Here is a 19,535-nt window from a genome sequence, read left to right on the forward strand (position 1 = left end):
CCTGCACCACACATGGGACATCGGATAGGAAAGCCGAGATTCTGTGCCTTTGATGTTCTAGATCCCTTGGGATTTTCCAGCACTGAGCCACGAGAAAATCCCTGATGTCATGTCCTTTCCTGGTTTTATTAAAGCATTTCTGACACGCTGTGTGACATTCCCTGAGATCGATAAGCATTGTGTATTCTCCCATGTGTGTGTCATATCATCTGATTCCCCAACTGTATCAAGCTTGGTGGGGGTCCCTCTGCTTCTGGATGATGTCAGCTAACTAGATGTTGTAAGCATGGTGTCCACACAACACCCCCACACTAGGGCCCTTCTCCTCTGGCTTTGGCTTCATGATGCTTCTGTGCCTGATGTCCAGCATGAACTGTATTTTACTGGCTCGTCGTTCGTACACTGGTTTGTGTGGTGCTGTGTTGTTGAGTCCTGCTGAAACTTGTACAGACTTGGCAGACTGACATCAGAATGTCTGTATATAATTGTCATTTAGGGAAAAGGTGAAGCCGTGTAAGTGACGTTCTGCTTTTTGTGCATGGAAGTATAGTTTTCTCCTGTTACAACCAACTTTTTTATTCACAGATGTAAGAGGTAAGACGAAATCATTATTCAAGAGAGCCCCCCTGGGGAAACTGTTTTATGGAGAGGATGCCCCACACGGTGACAGGAGACAAGCGTTTACTCTCCACCTGCACCTGCTGCTGGTGTGGAAAGTGTATTTGTGGGTCTTGAGCGCTGCACGCTGATCTGAGTGTCCCCTTGTCTCCTGAGTGCCCCTGATCTTGAGCACCCCCTGGTGACCTGAGCTCCCAGAGGTGACCTGCGATCCCCCTCATGACCTGAGCTCCACCAGGTGTCCTGAGAGCCCCCTGGTGTCCTGAGCACTCCCTGGTGGATTCTGAGGGCCCCTGCTGTCCTGCCCCTACTGTGTCCCTGCAGGAAGGTTTGTGTCTGGGCTCACACTGACGTCTCCTCAGTGTGCCTCTGGCACAGTAATACACGGCCGTGTCCTCGGTGGTCACAGAGCTCAGCTGCAGGGAGACCTGGTTTTGGGACGAGTCAGCAGTGATGGAGATGCGGACCTGGAAAGTCGGGTTGTAGCTTGTGCTACCTGTCCAGTACCCCATCCACTCCAGTGCTCTCCCAGGGCGCTGGCGGATCCAGTTCCAATAGTAACTGCTGGTGACAGAGCCCCCAGAGACAACACAGTTGAGAGAGAGGGTCTGTGAGGGCTTCACCAGTCCTGGGCCTGACGCCTGAAGTGTAAGTTGAGACAGGACACCTAGGGACAAAAAGAGTCATGGTGAGTCGGTCCCATCCCACAGAAAGGCCCCCGTCTATCCCAGAGCGTCCAGACCCTTACCCAGGGGAGCTGCCAGAAGGCAGAGGAGGGACCACAGCATCTGCATGGCTGCCTGCAGGATGGAGACCCAGCACGCTGGCCTCTGCCTGTGATGCCGATTTCTTCTGGGAGCACCCAGGTGATTTGCATGTGGGTCCCCGCAGAGACGGGGAAGCATTAAAAGATCCTGAGCCCTGGTGACAGTCACTAGTTCTTGGTGTCCCCATGGTGGGTGGTGTGAGGACCCACTGAGCCTGTTCCTAGTGATCTAGGCTGAGTTCTGCCTGAACTGTTCTCCAGCCCCAGTTACTTGAGTGGGTTTGTGCTGGAGTTGATGAAGATTTGGAAACCTCACGAAGGTTCTCTTGTGTTCTCTTGTCGGGCTGTTAGACTGTGGGCTGCAATTTTAACCTTCAGATTCACCTGTTCACATACCTGGAGGATGAGGCAGTAGTCCAGGGTCCAGACCGTGATTGCTTACGTTCTTAGGGTCATTCTCTCCTTCTAATCAGATATGGGGTCCTGGATGATGGCCTACGTCTCCATCTACAAAAGGGTGTGTTAGGAACTATACGCAAGGATTTACCTAAAGAAACAAGCTCATCCATGTGGATAGCAAGGCAGAGAGATTGGGTGTTAAGTGGGTATGCGTTTCTTCTTTTCCTCTTCTTTTAAATTTTATTTAAATTCAACTAGCCAGCACATAGTACATCATTAGTTTCCGATGTAGTGTTCAATAGTTTATCAGTTGCGTATAGCACCCAGTGCTCATCACATCAAGTGCCCTCCTTAATGCCCATCACCCGGTCAGCCCATGCCTCCACCCACCTCCCTTCCCTAACCCTCAGTTTGTTTCCTATAGTTAGGAGTTTCTCTTGGTTTGTCTTCCTGTCTGATGACATCCCATTCAGTTTTCCTTCCCTTCCCCTATAATCCTCTGCACTTTTTAAATAAAGATTTTATTTATTTATTTGACAGAGATAGAGACCGCCAGTGAGAGAGGGAACACAAGCAGGGGGAGTGGGAGAGGAAGAAGCAGGCTCCCAGCAGATGAGCCTGATGTGGGGCTCGATCCCATAACACCGGGATCGCACCCTGAGCCGAAGGGAGACGCTTAACTGCTGTGCCACCCAGGCGACCCCTCTGCACTTTTTCTTATGTTCCACATATGAGTGAAGCCATATGATCTTCAGATTGCACATTCACACAACACCAGGAAGGTGTCCACTGCTTTCCCACGTTGTCACTAACATTGATGCTGTGATTTGGTTTATGACGGTGACCCCCACCAAGACACATTCTGCACTTGCTTTGCATTGTCGATGACTCTGTAGCCTCATGTCCAGCACGCACTTAATGCTGCTTCTAGAAAGCTTGCACATTGAGCTGGGTCATCCTGTGATGCACAGTGAGTATAGCTGGGATTCCTGTGAAGGTTCAGATGTGAGCACCAGGATATTTGTAATTCATTGGTATTTAGGGACAGGAATAACCGTTTTGAGTGACTCTGTTTTTTGTGGATTTACTATATCTGCTTTCATGTTAGAAAATTTTCTAAGTCAGAGAGTGAAGAGGTGAGCACAGAATCATGTGTCCAGAGAAGGTCCCTGGGGGCAACTGCTCTGTGGAGAGGAAGCCCCAGACCCTGACAGGAAACCTGCCCATAACCTCCATCTGTAGCTGCTCCTGGGGCTTAAGGACAGAACTGGTGACTAGTGTGCACCCCCTGCTGGTCCAGATCCCTTCTACAGTGAGGTTTGTGTCTGGGCTCACACTGATGTCCCCTCACTGTGTCACTCGCACAGTAATACACGGCCGTGTCTTCGACTCTGAGGCTGTTCATCTGCAGATACAGCGTGTTCTTGCCGTTGTCTCTGGAGATGGTGAATCGGCCCTTCACGGAGTCTGCGTAGCTTGTGCTACTTCCACCCCTATTAATGTATGCGACCCACTGCAGCCCCTTCCCTGGAGCCTGGCGGACCCAGCTCATGCTGTAACTACTGAAGCTGAATCCAGAGGCTGCACAGGAGAGTTTCAGGGACCCCCCAGGCTTCACCAGGTCTCCCCCAGACTCCACCAGCTGCACCTCACACTGGACACCTGCAGACACAAGACATCCTGGTCAGGAAACTGTCACACACCCACTGTTTGTCTCCCTCAGATCCACTCACACACTCCATGTCTCTTGTTCAGTATTAGTTACCTTTTAAAAGAGCAACAAGGAAAACCCAGATGAGCAACGACTCCATGGTGAGCTCTCTGTGTTCTGTCCTGATACTGATTGGAACACCTGGAACCCTGGGTCTGGGGCTCCTCTCCCAGCTGCAGAGTCAGGGTTGGGCTGTTTTAATCAGCAGAGGGAGGGCCCTATTTGCATGACCTCTGACTATATATTCAGCTTGGGATCTATGCTGACATGGAGGCCAGTAAACAGAACAGATGTGACTGCCTTTGTTTTGGTGGTGTTGACCACTTTTGAAAAATACTATATTTCATGATATAACTTTCCAGATTATATACTTGGCCTCCAGGTGCAACTTCAGTTTTCAGATATTCACACAAATCTTGTGGGACAGGTGTCATGTTATCCCATAAAGAACTCTAAACCTACACCCGGAATGTTAGAGGGTTTGTGAGGTGTGCAAGAGCATGTACAGGGTGAGAGTTAATCCCAGTCTGGCCCTGTGCTCTTCCCACAGGACCTGCTGCCCCATGACCCACCTGGAGGACAGAGTGGCCAGTCTCCTGAGGAATGTGGAACTCTCTGTAGTGGGGACAGGATGATTTTACGTGCTCTAGAGTTTACCTGAAATATAGAGAGAATAAGCGTTCATGCAGGTGTATTTTCTAACATTTCAATATCTGTGTGTTCCTCCTGAGTCATCTCTCTTTGTAAGAACTGTGATGTGTGTGTTTGAAACGGGATGAACTGCACATATGCACAGTGCGTGATATTATATACACAGGTGTCACAATCAACATTGTCCAGAGTGAGCAAATCAATTCTCCCTAAAATTTCCTATATTTTCTTGGGAATTCCTTCTCTCTCTTCCCTTTCTCTCCTTGTCCTGACGTATCTTGGGTATTTCTCATGTTACTTAGACTAGTTTTAATTTTGAAGAAATTATAGATGTGCAATTATAGTGTTTGTAATTTCATTTGTAGGAATTTGCTTTTTTTTGCTCTGCATAAATCCTTGAAAATTCAACCAGATTTCTCTCTGCTGCACATCTGTTAATGTTTGGCAGCTTTCCTAAGAGTGAACATGGGAAAATTTTATTTTTTAAGTGGTTGGTGTGGATAGGGATTGTTTCCAGTTTTATTTTTTTATTCTTTTTATAATAATATTTTTTGAATTATGTTTGTCACCATACAGTACATCCCTAGTTTTTGATGTAAAGTTCCATGATTCATTAGTTGCATATAACACACAGTGCACCATGCAACACATGCCCTCCCTACTACCCATCACCAGCCTATCCCATTTTAGATATTATAATAAACATGCTTATCACCATGCAGATGTAGATATGGAGCTCTGAGAATGTGTTATTAATGTGCTTTCCACAACATCTAAGCTGGAGAGGATGACGATAAAGTCAATGGAGGAGTTTCTATGCCCTCTTGTGTTCATAAATTATGTAGATGTCTTAGAAAACTCCTCTTCAAACTTGAGAATATAATTAAAGTACAATTAGAACCAGGAATTCCCCTGGGAAGCCATCTGGCCCTGGAGTCTTTTTTTGAGAGGTCTTTATTTCTGCTTCAAAATTCTTGCTGGATATGGGTCTGTTCAGATTTTCTGTTTCCTTCTTTTTCAGTTTTGGTAGTTTATACGTTTCCAGGAATGTCTCCATTTCTTCCAGATTGTCCTAATTTATTGGTAAATAGTTGCTCATATTATGGTCTTAAAATTGTATTTCCTTGCTGTTGGTTGTGATCTGTACCCTTTCATTCACGATTTTGTTAATTTGGGTCCTTTCTCTTTTCCTTTGGATAAGTCTGATTTGGATATTATACAAATTAACAGTTGTTACAAAGAACCAGATTCTAGGTTCTTTGATCTGTTTTGCTGCTCTTCTGGTTTCTATTTCACTGCTTTCTTCTCTGATCATTATTATTTCTCTCCTCCTGCTTGGTTAATGCTTTTCTTTTCTGTTATCTCCCTAGCTCCATTAGGTGTAATGTTATCTTGCATATTTGGCATTTTTCTACATTTTTGCAAGATTCTTGTATTGCCATGTATTTCCTACTTAGGATCACCTTTGCTGTATCCCAAAGGTTTCAAACAGCTATGTTTCCCTTTCCTTAGTTTTTCTGAATTTTTAAATTCTTCTTTAATTTCCTCATTGACCCAGTCATTATTTAGTAGTATGGTCTTTAAGCTCCAAGTGTTTGAGTTTGCTTCCAAATTTCCTCTTGTGATTGAGTTCCAGTTTCAAAACTGTGATGTCTGAGGATATTCAGGGAATGATCCCAACCTCTTGGTATCAATTGAGACCTGATTTATGACTCAGTATTTGATCTATTCTGGAGAAAGTTCCATGTGTACCTGGCAAGAATGAATATTCTGTTGTGTTAGGATGGACTGCTCTGTATATGCCTTCAGAGTCCATTGGGTCCAGTGGGTCATTCAAAGCCCTTGAAGTTTTGTTGATCTTCTGCCTAGGTGATGTGTCCATTGCTGTGAGTGGGGTGTTGAAGTCCCCTACTATTAATCTAATATGATCAATGTTTTTCCTTACTTTGGTTTTTAATTGGTTGATATAATTGGCTGCTCCCAAATTAGGAGCATAAATATTTATAATTGTTAGATCTTCCTGTTGTGCAGACCCTTTAAGTATGATATCATGTCTGTTTACGTCTCTTACTACAGTCTTTGGTTTATTTTTTTAAGATTTTTTTATTTGTGTGACAGAGAGACAGCCAGCGAGAGAGGGAACACAGCAGGGGAGTGGGAGAGGAAGAAGCAGGCTCCCAGCGGAGGAACCCGATGTGGGACTCGATCCCAGAACACCGGGATCACGCTCTGAGCCGAAGGCAGACACTTAATGACTGTGCTACTCAGACGCCCCTACAGTCTTTGGTTCTCTGAGAAACAAACTGAGGGCTTCAGAGGGGAGGGGGGTTGGGGAATGGGATAGGCTGGTGATGGGTAGTAAGGAGGACATGTAGTGCATGGTGCACTGGGTGTTACATGCAACTAATGAATCATCGAACTTTACATCAAAAACCAGGGATGTACTGTATGGTGACTAGCATAATTTAAAAAATGTAATTTTTTAAAATGTAAGTTATCTGATATGAGGATTGTTATCCCACCTTTCTTCTGATGTCCATTAGCATAATAAATTGTTCTTCACCTCCTCACTTTCAGTTTGGGAGTGTGTTAGGTCTAAAATGGGACTTTTGTTGACACTATATGGATGGGTCTTGCATTTTTAAAAATCTAATCTGATACCCGGTGTCTATTTATTGGAGCCTTTAGCCCATTTATATTCAGAGTTACTATTGAAAGATATGAATTTAGTGCCATTGTATTACCTGTAATGTCCCTGTTTCTGTGGATTGTCTTTTTCTTTCTGGTCTATGTGACTCTTTCGGTCTCTCTTGGCTTACAGAAGCCCCCTTTAATATTTTTTGCAGGGGTGGCTTTGTGGTCACATATTCTTTCAGTTTCTGCTGATCCTGGAATCTCTTTATCTCTCTGACCATCCTGAATGACAGTCTTGCTGGATAAAGTATTGTCGGCTGCATGTTTTTCTCATTTAATATCCGATTATGTCTTGCCAGCCCTTTCTGTCTTGCCAAGTCTCTGTGGATAGTTCTGATGTTTTCTGATGTTCCTCCCACGTTTCATAAGAAATCTCTTCCCCATAGCTGGTATCAGGACAGCTTCCTTCACTCTAGGATTTGCAAGTTTCACCATTATATGTCAGGTATTGATCTATTATTATTTATTTTGGGAGGGGTCCTCTCTGCCTCCTGGACTTGATTGCTTGTTTCCTTCCCCTGTTGAGGGAAGTTCTCAGGTATGATTTTCTCAAACATATAATCTAGTCCTTTCTGTCTCTCCACCACCTCAGGGATCCCAATTATTCTGACATTGGAATGCTTCATGGTGTCTTTGATCTCTCTAAGTCAATTTTCATGTGCTACTAGCTGCCTATACCTATTTTCCTTAGCTTCCTTCCTTTCTATAAGCTTATTTTCTGGATCAGTGACTCCTTCTTGTGCCTTATTTACCCTTGGTGTTAGAGTATCCAGTTTAGACTGCATCTCATTCATAGCATTTGTACTTTCGCCCTGAGTAGATCTCATTTCTACTCTTAGAGATTCTATATTGTCACTAGTGCTTTTTTCAACCCTGGCTATTGACTTCATGATTGCTATTTTGATGTCTGTCTCTGATATCTTGTTTCTATTCATATCTATTGGTTCTGTGGAGAGGACATTGTCTCCAGTTCTTTTCTTGTTGAGAATTCCTCCTCCTTGTCATCTGTTGAGGGATGGTTGAGGGATGGACAGAGTCCAAAATATCAACCATGACCCAAGGAAAATGCACATTAGAAAAAATCCGAAGTAAAAAAAAAAGAATAAGAAACTAAGAAGGAAATGTAAAATTGTAGCCTGAAGTATAAGGCGAGTCATGAGGGAACACCTGGAGCTCCCTATATTATTTTCCCCTGGTGCTGGAGATTTACAGTCCTGTGGGAAATAATCTTGTCATTCACCTGTTCTTCCAGTCTGCCTTCTGGGGGAGGGGCCTGCCACTCAGCTTCTCAGCTGTCTTTGCCTTGGTGGAATTACCCCACCCCTTGTTGGGCCATCGGCTTAATTTCACTTGGTTGTCTGTGTGCCTCTTGTTCCCTGGTGGCTTTCTGCTTCTTGTTAGTGGGTCAGAGCAAATATGGCCATGTGGGAATCTCTGACCTAGAGCCACAAGTTCCAGGTCCCCTTTCTTCAATAAATCTTTGAGGTTAAGCAGTATCATCTTCTGTACATACCAAACTCTACAGACTTGAGCTATTCCTACCCATTGCTACTCTCCTGGGGGAGTTCCACGGAGCTGTGATTGTCTCTGTGCTTTGTGATTTTGCACTTGGGAGCACGTGTGGGCTTTCTCGTGGACCCTTTCCTGTAGCTCCCAGGTCACTGCTGGGTGCCACCCCTGTGTACTTTCAGACTGAACTACCCTGAGATCTGTTGCCCTGTTGTGGATGCAAGCCCTTTTCTATCTCCACTGGGATGTTAAACAGCCTCCACTTTCCAGTACTTTTCAGGACGAGGCGAGGCACTCTCCCAACCAGCCTGCCTAATGGATTATGGTGACCGGAGCTGAGAGTTCCTTCTGGGCTTGCTGACCATAACAAGTCTCCCCTCTACACTGCTTGGGCATTCTATCAGATCAGGCTCCCCCATTCTTGCTGAGCCTCCTGGGATCCTGAGACCTAATGATCCACTTACAATCCTGCCCTATTCATCCCCTGTACACTTTTCAGAAAGGAATGTCTCTCACTAGAGCAGGTTTCCAAAGGCCCTGATTTTTTCTGCTGGTGGCATATCACTTTCCAGTCGCCACCTTCTGGAGGCTCCATCTCCAGTCCATTTATATTCCAATATTTCCCCCGAAGATTCCAAATTCACCTCCTACCTTGCAAAAAACAGTAATTTTTCTGTTTCTGGAGGTCCAGATAATTATTCTTATATCCGAGGTGGAATTTGTGTGTGTTCAGAATGGTTTGATAGATACCATTTAAATTCGAGGCACCAGGTGATACAAGGTCCCCTACTCTGTGCCCATCTTGCCCACTTCCTCCAAAACAAGAACTTTGAATGACCCACCGCACCAGCTGGATTTCTGATATTTATTTAGGTCCTTTCTCTTTTCTTTTTGATTAGTCTAGGCCGAGTTACTCAATTTTATTGTCTTTTTTCTTTTCTTTTCTTTTTAGAATCAGCCCTTGGTTTTATTTTATTTTATTGTTTATTTTATTACGTTATGTTAGTCACCATACAGTACGTCATAGTTTTTGACGTAGTGTTCCATGAATCATTGTTTGCGCATAACACCCAGTGCTCCATGCAATATGTGCCCTTCTTAATACCCGTCACCAGGCTAGCCCATTTCTCCACCACCTCCCTTCTAAAACCCTCAGTTTGTTTTCCCGAGTCCATAGTATCTCAAGGTTCATGTCACCCTCTGATTTCCCCCCTTCATTTTTCCCTTCCTTTTCCTAATGTCCTCCATGCTTTTCCTTATATTCCACATGTAAGTGATAATTGTCTTTCTCTGCTTGAAATACTTCACATAGCATAATCCCCTCCAGTTTCTTTCATGTCATTGCAAATGATGGGTATTCATCCTTTCTGATGGATAAATAATACTCTATATGGACCACATCTTCTTTATCTAGTCATCTGTTGAAGGGCATCTCCGATCCTTCCACATTTAGCTATTACGGACAATGCTGCTATGAACATTGGTGTGCATATGGCAATTCTCTTCACTACGTCTGTATCTTTGTGGTAAATACCTAGTAGTGCCATGGCTGGGTCATAGGGTAGCTCAATTTTTGACATTTTTTTAAATGATTTTTTATTATATTATGTTAGTCACCATACAGTACATCCCCGGTTTCCAATGTAAGGCTCGATGATTCATTAGTTGCGTATAACACCCAGTGCACCATGCAATACATGCCATCCTTACTACCCATCACCGGTCTATCCCATTCCCCCACCCCCTCCCCTCTGTAGCCCTCAGTTTGTTTCTCATAGTCCATAGTCTCTCATGTTTCATTCCCCCTTCTGATTACCCCCCTTTCTTTATTCCTTTCTTCCCCTACTGATCATCCTAGTTCTTATGTTCCATAGATGAGAGAAATCATATGATAGTTGTCTTTCTCTGCTTGACTTATTTCACTTAGCATTATCTCCTCCAGTGCCGTCCATGTTGTAGCAAATGTTGAGAACTCGTTCTTTCTGATAGCTGAGTAATATTCCATTGTATATATGGACCACACTTCTTAATCCAGTCATCTGTTGAAGGGCATCTCAGCTCCTTCCACGATTTAGCTATTGTGGACATTGCTGCTATGAACATTGGGGTCCATATGGCCCTTCTCTTTACTACGTCTGTATCTTTCGGGTAATCACCCAGCAGTACAGTGGCTGGATCATAGGGTAGCTCCATTTTTAACTTTTTAAGGGACCTCCACACTGTTTTCCAGAGTGGCTGTACCAACTTGCATCCCCACCAACAATGTAGGAGGGATCCCCTTTCTCCACATCCTTTCCAACAATTGTTGTTTCTTGCCTTGTCTATTTTTGCCATTCTAACTGGCATAAGGTGGTATCTCAGTGTGGTTTTGATTTGAATTTCCTTGATGGCTAATGATTTTGAACATTTTCTCATGTGTCTGTTAGCCATTTGTATGTCTTCATTGGAAAAGTGTCTGTTCATATCTTCTGCCCATTTTTTGATTTGTTTATTTGTTTCTCATGTATTGAGTTTGAGAAGTTCTTTGTACATCTTGGATACCAGTCCTTTATCTGTACTGTCAATTGCAAATATATTCTCCCATTCCGTGGGCTGCCTCTTAGTTTTTTTTACTGTTTCCTTGGCTGTGCAGAAACTTTTAATCTTGATGAAGTCCCATAAATTCATTTTATCTTTTGTTTCTCTTGCCTTGGGGATGTATCATGAAAAAGTTTGCTTTGGCCGATGTCGTAGAGGTTGCTGCCTATGTTCTCCTCTAGAATTTTGATGGATTCCTGTCTCACATTGAGGTCTTTCATCCATTTGGAGTTTATTTTTGCGTATGGTGTGAGATAGTGGTCAAGTTTCATTCTTTTGCATGTAGCTGTCCAATTTTCCCAGCACCATTTATTGAAGAGACTGTCTGTTTTCCACTGGATGTTTTTTCCTGCTTTGTCAAAGATTAGTTGCCCGAAGAGCCGAGGGTCCATTTCTGGGTTCTCTATTCTGTTCCATTGGTCTATGTGTCTGTTTTTGTGCCAGTAGCATGCTGTCTTTGTGATCACAGCTTTGTAGTACAGCTCGAAATCCGGCATTGTGATGGCCCCAGCTTTGTTTTTCCTTTTCAACAGTTCCTTGGAGATTCGGGGCCTTTTCTGTTTCCATAAAAATTTAAGGACTATTTGTTCCAGTTCTTTGAAAAATGTCCTCGGTATTTTGATTGGGATAGCATTGAAAGTGTAGATTGCTCTGGGCAGCATGGACATTTTAACTATGTTAATTCTTCCGATCCATGAGCGTGGAATTTTTTTCCATCTTTTTATGTCTTCCTCAATGTCTTTGAAGAGTGATTTATAGTTTCTAGAATATAGGTCCTTTATGTCTCTGGTTAAGTTAATTCCAAGGTAACGTATGATTTTTGGTGCATTTATAAATGGGATGGATTCCCTAATTTCTCTTTTTTCGGTCTCGTTATTCATGTATAGAAATGCAGCTGATTTCTGAGCATTGATTTTGTATCCCACCACATTACTGAATTGGTCTAGCTTCTTTTGGGTTTTCCACATAGAGTATCATGTCATCTGTGAAGAGAGACATTTTGACTTCTTCTTTGCCGATTTGAATAACTTTGATTCCTTTTTGTTGTTTGATTGCTGTTGCAAGGACTTCTGGTACTATGTAGAATAATAGTGGCGAGTGTGGGCATCCTAGTTGAGTTCCTGATCTTAAGGGAAAGGCTTCCAGCTTTTCCCCTTTGAGAATAATATTTGCAGTAGGCTTTTCATAGATGGCTTTTATGAGATTGAGAAATGTACCCTCTATTCCTCCACTCTGAAGGGTTTTAATCAGGAAAGGATGCTGTATTTTGTCAAATGCTTTTTCGGCATCGATTGAGAGGATCATATGGTTCCTGAGTCTTTTCTTGTTGATATGATGTATCACGCTGATTGATTTGTGAATATTGAACCACGCTTGCATCCCAGGTATGAATCCCACTTGATCATGATGGATAATCCTTTTAATGTACTGTTGGATTCTATTAGCAAGTATCTTGTTGAGGATTTTGGTGTCCATATTCATTAGGGAAATAGGTCTGTAATTCTCCTTTATGAGGGGGTCTTTGCCTGGTTCGGGGATCAAGGTAATATTGGCCTCATAGAATGAGTTTGGTAGCTTTCCTTCTGTTTCTATTTTTTGAAATAGCTTTAGGAGAATAGGTATTATTTCTTCTTTGAATGTTTGGTAGAATTCCCCAGGAAAACTGTCCGGGCCTGGAGTTTTGTTATTTGGACGGTTGTTTATCACTGACTCAATTTCTTCATAATTAATTGGCCTGTTTAAGAAATCAATTTCTTCCGGGTTCAATCTTGGTAGTTTATAGGTTTCCAGGAAGGATTCCATCACTTCCAGATTGCTAGGTTTATTGGTATATAACTGTTGATAAAAATTTCTAATAATCCTTCCAATTTCAATGGTGTTGGTCGTGACCTCTCCTTTTTCATTCATAATTTTAATAATCTGGGTCCTTTCTCTTTTCTTTTGGATAAGTCTTGCCAGTGGTCTGTCAATTTTATTGATTCTCTCAAAGAACCAGCTTCTAGTCCTGTTGATCTGTTCTACTGTACTTCTCGTATCTGCTTGATTGATTTCAGCTCTAATTTTGGTCAACTGCTTCCTCGTGCGTGGATTAGGCCTGTCCCTCTGTTGCTGTTCCAGCTTCTTGAGGTGAGAATATAAAAACTGCATTTTAGATTTTTCTATTCTTTTGAGTGAGGCTTGGATGGCTATGTATTTCCCCCTTAGGACTGCCTTTACAGTATCCCATAGGTTTTGGACTGTTGTATTTTCATTCTCATTGGTCTCCATAAATTGTTTAATTTGATTTTTGATTTCCTGGTTTATCGAGTCATTCCTGAACAGGATGGTTCTTAGTCTCCAAGTGTTTGAGTGTCTTCCAAATTTTTCCTTGTGGTTGAGTTCCAATTTCAGAGCGTTGTGGTCTGAGAATATGCAGGGGATAATTTCAATCTTTTGGTATCAGTTGAGACCTGTATTGTGTCCCAGAACATGGTCTATTCTTGAGAATGTTCCATGGGCATTAGAATAGAATGAGTATTCTTTGTTTCTGGGGTGTAGTGTTCTATATATATCTATGAGGTCCAACTCGTTGAGTATGGCATTCAAAGCCTTTGATTCTTTGCTTAGTTTTTGCGAGGGTCTTCTGTCTATTTCTGAGAGTGGAGTGTTGAGGTCCCCTACTATTAATGTATTTTTATTTATATGTCTCTTTATTCTGGTTAAGAGTTGGCTTGTGTATCTTGCTGCTCCCCTGTTGGGGGCATATATATTTATAATTGTCATATCCACTTGTTGAATACTTCCTTTAAGAATAATATAGTGCCCTTCTGCATCTCTAACTATAGTCTGTAGCTTAAAATCCAATTTATCTGATATGAGAATTGCTACCCCAGCTTTCTTTTGAGGTCCATTTGCATGAAAGATGGTACTCCATCCCCTTACTCTCAGTCTGAATGCATCTTTGGGTTCAAAATGAGTCTCTTGTAGACAGCAAATGGATGGGTCATGTCTTTTTATCCAATCTGCAACCCTGTGGCATTTTATGGGAAGGTTCAAACCATTCACATTAGGACTGAGTACTGAGAGATATGATTTTAATGATGCCATGTTGCCAGTAAAGTCTTTGTTTTTATTGGTTGTGACTTTCTGTTCTGTATCACTCTTGGGGCCTTTTTACCTTTATAGAACCCCCCTTAATATCTCCTGTAGGGCTGGTTTTATGGTTACCAAATTGGTTAATGACTGGCAATTCTGAAATGTCTTTATTTCTCCATCAATTCTGAATGACAGCCTTCTGGATAAAGGATCCTTGGCTGCATGTTTTTCTCTGAAAGAGCTTTAAAAACCCCCCCAACCCTTTCTCTAATTCCAGGTCTGTGTAGACAGGTCTGACGTAATTCTGATGCCTTTGCCTTGGTACGTGAGAAATTTCTTTGCCCTGGCCGCTTTCAATACTGTATCCTTGGATCTAATATTTGCGAAATGCACTATGACGTGACGTGGCGTAGGTTTGTTGTGGTTGAGCTTGGGAGGGGTCCTCTCTGCCTCTTGGACACGAATGTTTGTTTCCCTCACTAGATTAGGGATGTTTTCAGCTACAATTTGTTCAAATATCTCTTCTAGACCTATGTTTTTCTCCACCCCCTCGGGGATGCCGATGATTCTAACAGTGGATCGTTTCATCGAGTTCAGTAATGTCCCATAACCTACATTCATGGGCGTGGATTTTTTTAAGACCAGCTTCTATTTTCGTTTTTTCGTCTATTAACCCATCCTCCAGTTCACTAATACGTTCCTCTGCTTCTGTGACCCTGGCCGTCAGAGCCTCTAGTTTTGCCTGCATTTGGCTCCTAGAATTTTTAATTTCTGTCAGATTCGCTCTCATTTCTGTCCTTAGGGATTCTATATTCTCATTAACCTTTTTGTTAATAGTTTTTTCAATTCTACTCATCATTTTGACCATCGTTACTCTGAATTCCATTTCTGATACTTTGGTTACATCCATATCCATTATTTCTGTGGCAGAGGCCACAGACTCACTGTCTTTTCTTTGCTGGGGGGGGGCTTCTCCTTCTTGTCATTCTGATGAGGAGAGGTTGCGGGGTTGTCCAGAGCCCACATTATTGACTGGGTCCCAGGCCGTGCCCCTTGTTTTATAGGGATCTTAGGGATGTGGGCTTCTTCTTTAAAGATTTTGTTTATTTATTTATGTGGCAGCCAACCAGCGAAAGAGGGAACACAAGCAGGGGAGTGGGAGAGGAAGGAGCAGGCTCCCAGCGGAGGAGCCCGAAGAGAGTCTCCTTTCAGGAATGCCAGGATCACGCCCTAAGCCGAAGACAGGCGCTCAATAACTGCGCCACCCAGGCGCCCCGGGTTGTGGGCTTCTTGATTTATCAGCCTGCCTTCTGTGTTCTGGGGGAGGGGCCTGCCGTGTCGATACTCAGGCAACCCTGTTTGGGTAAAGTCTCCATGTCTTCTGTGAGGGGGGATGGGGATGGGGATGGGCATGCTGTGAGCTGGTACTTCCAGGCTTTTGTTCTCTGGCGGTTTTCCCTGGTGGTCTGCTGTGACTCTTCTGAGAGTCAGAGCAACAGCGGCCGAATTTCAGCCTCTGTCACAGTACAGGGGGATCGTGGCCCATTCTCCACTGATGTTCTGGCCACTTTAACTCCGTTACTGTTGGTGCTGCTCAACCCTGCAGCGTCCCGGGATGTGCGCCCCACACCCGGTGTCCCTGCCCTCACTTCCAGGGTCTGCACGTCTCTGTCCTTTGTGTTTCTAACGCCGCCAGCCGCCCCCGTGCACTCCCGGATCTCCGGGTCTCACTCTATTTCCGGTGAGCACACCGGGATTCCAGAGTTCCGTGAGAACCCTGGTGGCGTGCGCTCCCGGCTCAGGGTCTTAGTCTGCTGTTTTGCGGGTGCCCTCCGCGAGTCTGCCTGCTCCCCCGTGCAGGTGGCCCACCAGCCGCCCCGCGCACTTTCTGGGAGCTCCCGTTCTCAGTCTGGATCCAATGAGCACACCGGGATTCCGGAGTTCCGCGAAATGCCTGGTGGCGCGCACTCCCAGCTCACCATTCTAAGTCTGTTCTCTCGCGGGTGCAGTCCGCGAGTCCACCCGCTACCCCATGCAGGTGGCCACCGCTTCCCGGCACCTGAACGCGGCGGCTCCCTCCCCCTTCTGTTTATCTTCCGATATCTGTGCGTGGTTTCACGGCTCTCCGCTTCGTACCTCAATACTCAGCGCTGGAGATGTTCATTTGTAGAGATCCAGATGTATCTTCCTGTGTCTCAGGCTGCTTCCATGGTTGTTTAAGCTGGTCTGGTACCTATCCAGCTCGACTCAGGGGACCGGCTGAAAAAGGGGTCCCCTAGTCCTCCCTCCTGCAAATTTTTTAAACTTCTGTTCAGTTAGCCAATTATAGTACGTCAGTATTTTTTTATAGTTTCTTTTATTTTTTAATTAATTTAATTATTTATATATTTTTTAATACATTGTTGGTAGGAAAGGAAGTTGGTACAGCCACTTTGGGAAACAGTGTGGAGGTCCCTTAAAAAGTTAAAAATTGAGCTACCCTATGAGCCAGAAATTGCACTACAGGGTATTTACTCCAAAGACATAGACTTAGTGAAGAGAAGGGCCATATGCACCGCAATGTTCATAGCAGAATTGTCCAAAATAGCCAATACCAATACATTCGTATTTAGGGACAAGAATAAACAATGTAAATTACTCTGTATTTTGTGGTTTTTACTATATCTGCTTTACTAGTTGAAAAATTTCCCAAGTCAGAGAGTGAAGAGGTAAGCACAGGATCATATGTGCAGAGAGGGTCCCTGGGGGAATCTGCTCTATGGAGAGGAAGCCCCAGACCCTGACAGGAAACCTGCCCACAACCTCCATCTGCAGCTGCTCCTGGGGCTTAAGGACAGAACTGGTGACTAGTGTGTACCCCCTGCTGGTCCAGATCCCCTTCTACAGTGAGGTTTGTGTCTGGGCTCACACTGATGTCCCCTCACTGTGTCACTCGCACAATAATACACGGCCGTGTCCTCGGCTCTCAGGCTGTTCATCTGCAGGTACAGCGTGTTCTTGCCATTGTCTCTGGAGATGGTGAATCGGCCCTTCACGGAGTCTGCGTAGTATGTGCTACCACCACTATTGCTAATACTTGCGACCGACTGCAGCCCCTTCCCTGGAGCCTGGCGGACCCAGCTCATGCCATAGCTACTGAAGCTGAATCCAGAGGCTACACAGGAGAGTGTCAGGGACCCCCCCAGGCTTCACCATGTCTCCCCCAGACTCCACCAGCTGCACCTCACACTGGACACCTGCAGACAAAAGACATCCTGGTCAGGAAACTGTCACACACCCCGTTTGTATCCCTCAGATCCACTCACACACTCCATGTCTCTTGTTCAGCATGAGTTACCTTTTAAAAGAGCAACAAGGAAAACCCAGCTGAGCACAGACTCCATGGTGAGCTCTCTGTGTTCTGTCCTGATATTGATTGGAACACCTGGAAACCCTGGGTCTGGGGCTCCTCTCCCAGCTGCAGAGTCAGGGTTGGGCTGTTTTAATCAGCAGAGGGAGGGCCCTATTTGCATGACCTCTGACTATATATTCAGCTTGGTATCTGTGCTGCCATGGAGACCAGTAACCAGAGCAAATGTGACTGCCTTTGTTTTGGTGGTACTGACCACTTTTTCTTTAATACGACTTTTCATTTTATAAGTTTCACATACATGTACATAGCCTCCTTGTGGGACTTCGTTTTTACATACTCACACAAGTCCTGCAGGATAGGTGTCATGTTGTCCCATAATGAATTGTAAACCCACACCCAGAATTTTAGAGGGTTTGTGAGGTGTCCAGGAACACATACAGGTTTAGAGTGAGCCCCAGTATCCAAGGAGGACCTACTGCCCCTGAAACACTGAGGACAGAGTGGGCAGTGTCGTGAGATATGTTGAACCCCTAGTGTAGTGGGGACAGGATGATTTTACCTGCTCTAGAGTTACTTAAAGTAAGGAGAAAATCAGGGTTCGTCAGGTGTATTTTCTAACATGTCAATACCTATATGTTCCTCCTGAGTCATCTCTGTGTTTATTACTTTGATGAGTGTACTGGACACAGGATGCACTGCACACATGCAGAATGTGTCATATGATAAACACTGGAGTCACAATCAGCATTATCCAGAGTCAGCAAACCAATTCTCCCTCAGATTTCCTCTGTTTTCCCTGGAATTACTCCTCCTTCTTCTCTTTTTCTCCCTGTCCCCAATAATTTGGGTATTACTCATGTTACTTAAACTAGTTTTAATTTAGAATAGTTTATAAATGTGCAATCATAGTGTATGTAATTTCATTTGTAGAACTTTCTTTTTCTCTGCATAAATCGTTGAGAATTCAACCATGTTGCTGTCTGTAGCAAGAATCATGTATTTTAATGTTTGGCAGCTTTCCTAAGAGTGAACGTAGCAGAATTTTATTTTTTAAGTGGTTGGTCTGGATAAGAATTTTTCCCAGTTTCTGATATTACACAGAATTTGCTTCTCACCCTGCAGTTGTAGATATGGAGCTCAGAGAATGTAGCAGTTTCAGTGATCTGCTTTACTGTTCTTCTGGTTTCTATTTATTGATTTCTGCTCGAATCTTTATTATTTCTCTACTTCTGCTTTGTTTTGGCTTTATATGCTGTTCCTTTCCAGCTCCTTTAGGTGTAAAGTTTGCTTGTGGATTTGAGGTTTTTATAAATTTTTGAGAGAGGTTTGTATTGCAGTGTACTTCTTCCTGAGGACCACCTTTGTTGTTTCCTAAAGGTCTTGAACAGGTGTGCTTCCTTTTCCTTAGTTTCCATGATTTTTAAAATTCTTCTTTAATGTCCTTTTTCATCCCTTCATTATTTAGTAGGGTGCTCTTTCACTTCCAAATTTCCTCTTGTGAATGATTTCACAGTGATTTCCAGTTTCAAAGCCTCGTGGTCTGAAAATATGCAGGGAATGATCCGCATCTCTTGGTATCTGTTGAGACCTGATTTGTGACCCGGATGTGATCTATTCTGGAATAAAGTCCGTGAGCACTCACGAACAATGAGTATTCTGCTGTGTTAGGATGGAATGCTGTGTATATGTGTGTGAGGTCCATCTGGTCCAATGTGTCATTCAAAGCTCTTGTTTCTTTGTTGGTCTTCTGCTTAGATGATCTGTCCATTGCTTGGAGTGGATTGTTGAAGACCCCTACTAGTAATATATGATTATCAATGTTTTTCTTTACTTTGGTAAAGGGATTTTGTGTTCTTGGTTACATGCAGGGTATGTGTATCATAGAAGGTGAAGTTATGACCGTGTTCTTTCTTTATATTCAGAATGAGTGTGATTTACAGAGATGCATATGGATGCCCAGGTTTACCAAAGGTTCATTTGTGGTGGTTAACCCTGTGCCAGCGTGACTGGGCCATGGCTGCCCAGAGTCAACATTGTTTCTGTGGGTGCCTGTAATGCTGTTTCCAGAGGAGATTGGTATTCGCACCCATGGTCTCTGTGTAAGTGGGCATCATCGAATTCATTAAGGTTCTGAAGAGAATGAGATGCAGAGGGAGAAAGAATTCCCTCACTCTTCCCTCTGA

The 19,535-nt window shown here is 43.8% G+C and overlaps 1 pseudogene and 1 gene segment (V, D, J or C); both read right to left on the reverse strand.

The window, feature by feature from the left end:
- Positions 1-3,038: 3,038 nt before the first annotated feature.
- Positions 3,039-3,653, reverse strand: LOC125281433 (immunoglobulin heavy variable 3-23-like). The segment is given in 2 exon segments: positions 3,039-3,445; positions 3,549-3,653. Coding segments are annotated over 2 exon segments (453 nt in total).
- A 10,693-nt stretch (positions 3,654-14,346) lies between these two features.
- On the reverse strand, positions 14,347-17,383 carry LOC125281432 (immunoglobulin heavy variable 3-23-like; annotated as a pseudogene).
- Positions 17,384-19,535: the final 2,152 nt, after the last annotated feature.

Source organism: Ursus arctos, unplaced genomic scaffold (assembly GCF_023065955.2).
Source record: "Ursus arctos isolate Adak ecotype North America unplaced genomic scaffold, UrsArc2.0 scaffold_42, whole genome shotgun sequence".
Classification (NCBI taxonomy): Eukaryota; Metazoa; Chordata; class Mammalia; order Carnivora; family Ursidae; genus Ursus; species Ursus arctos.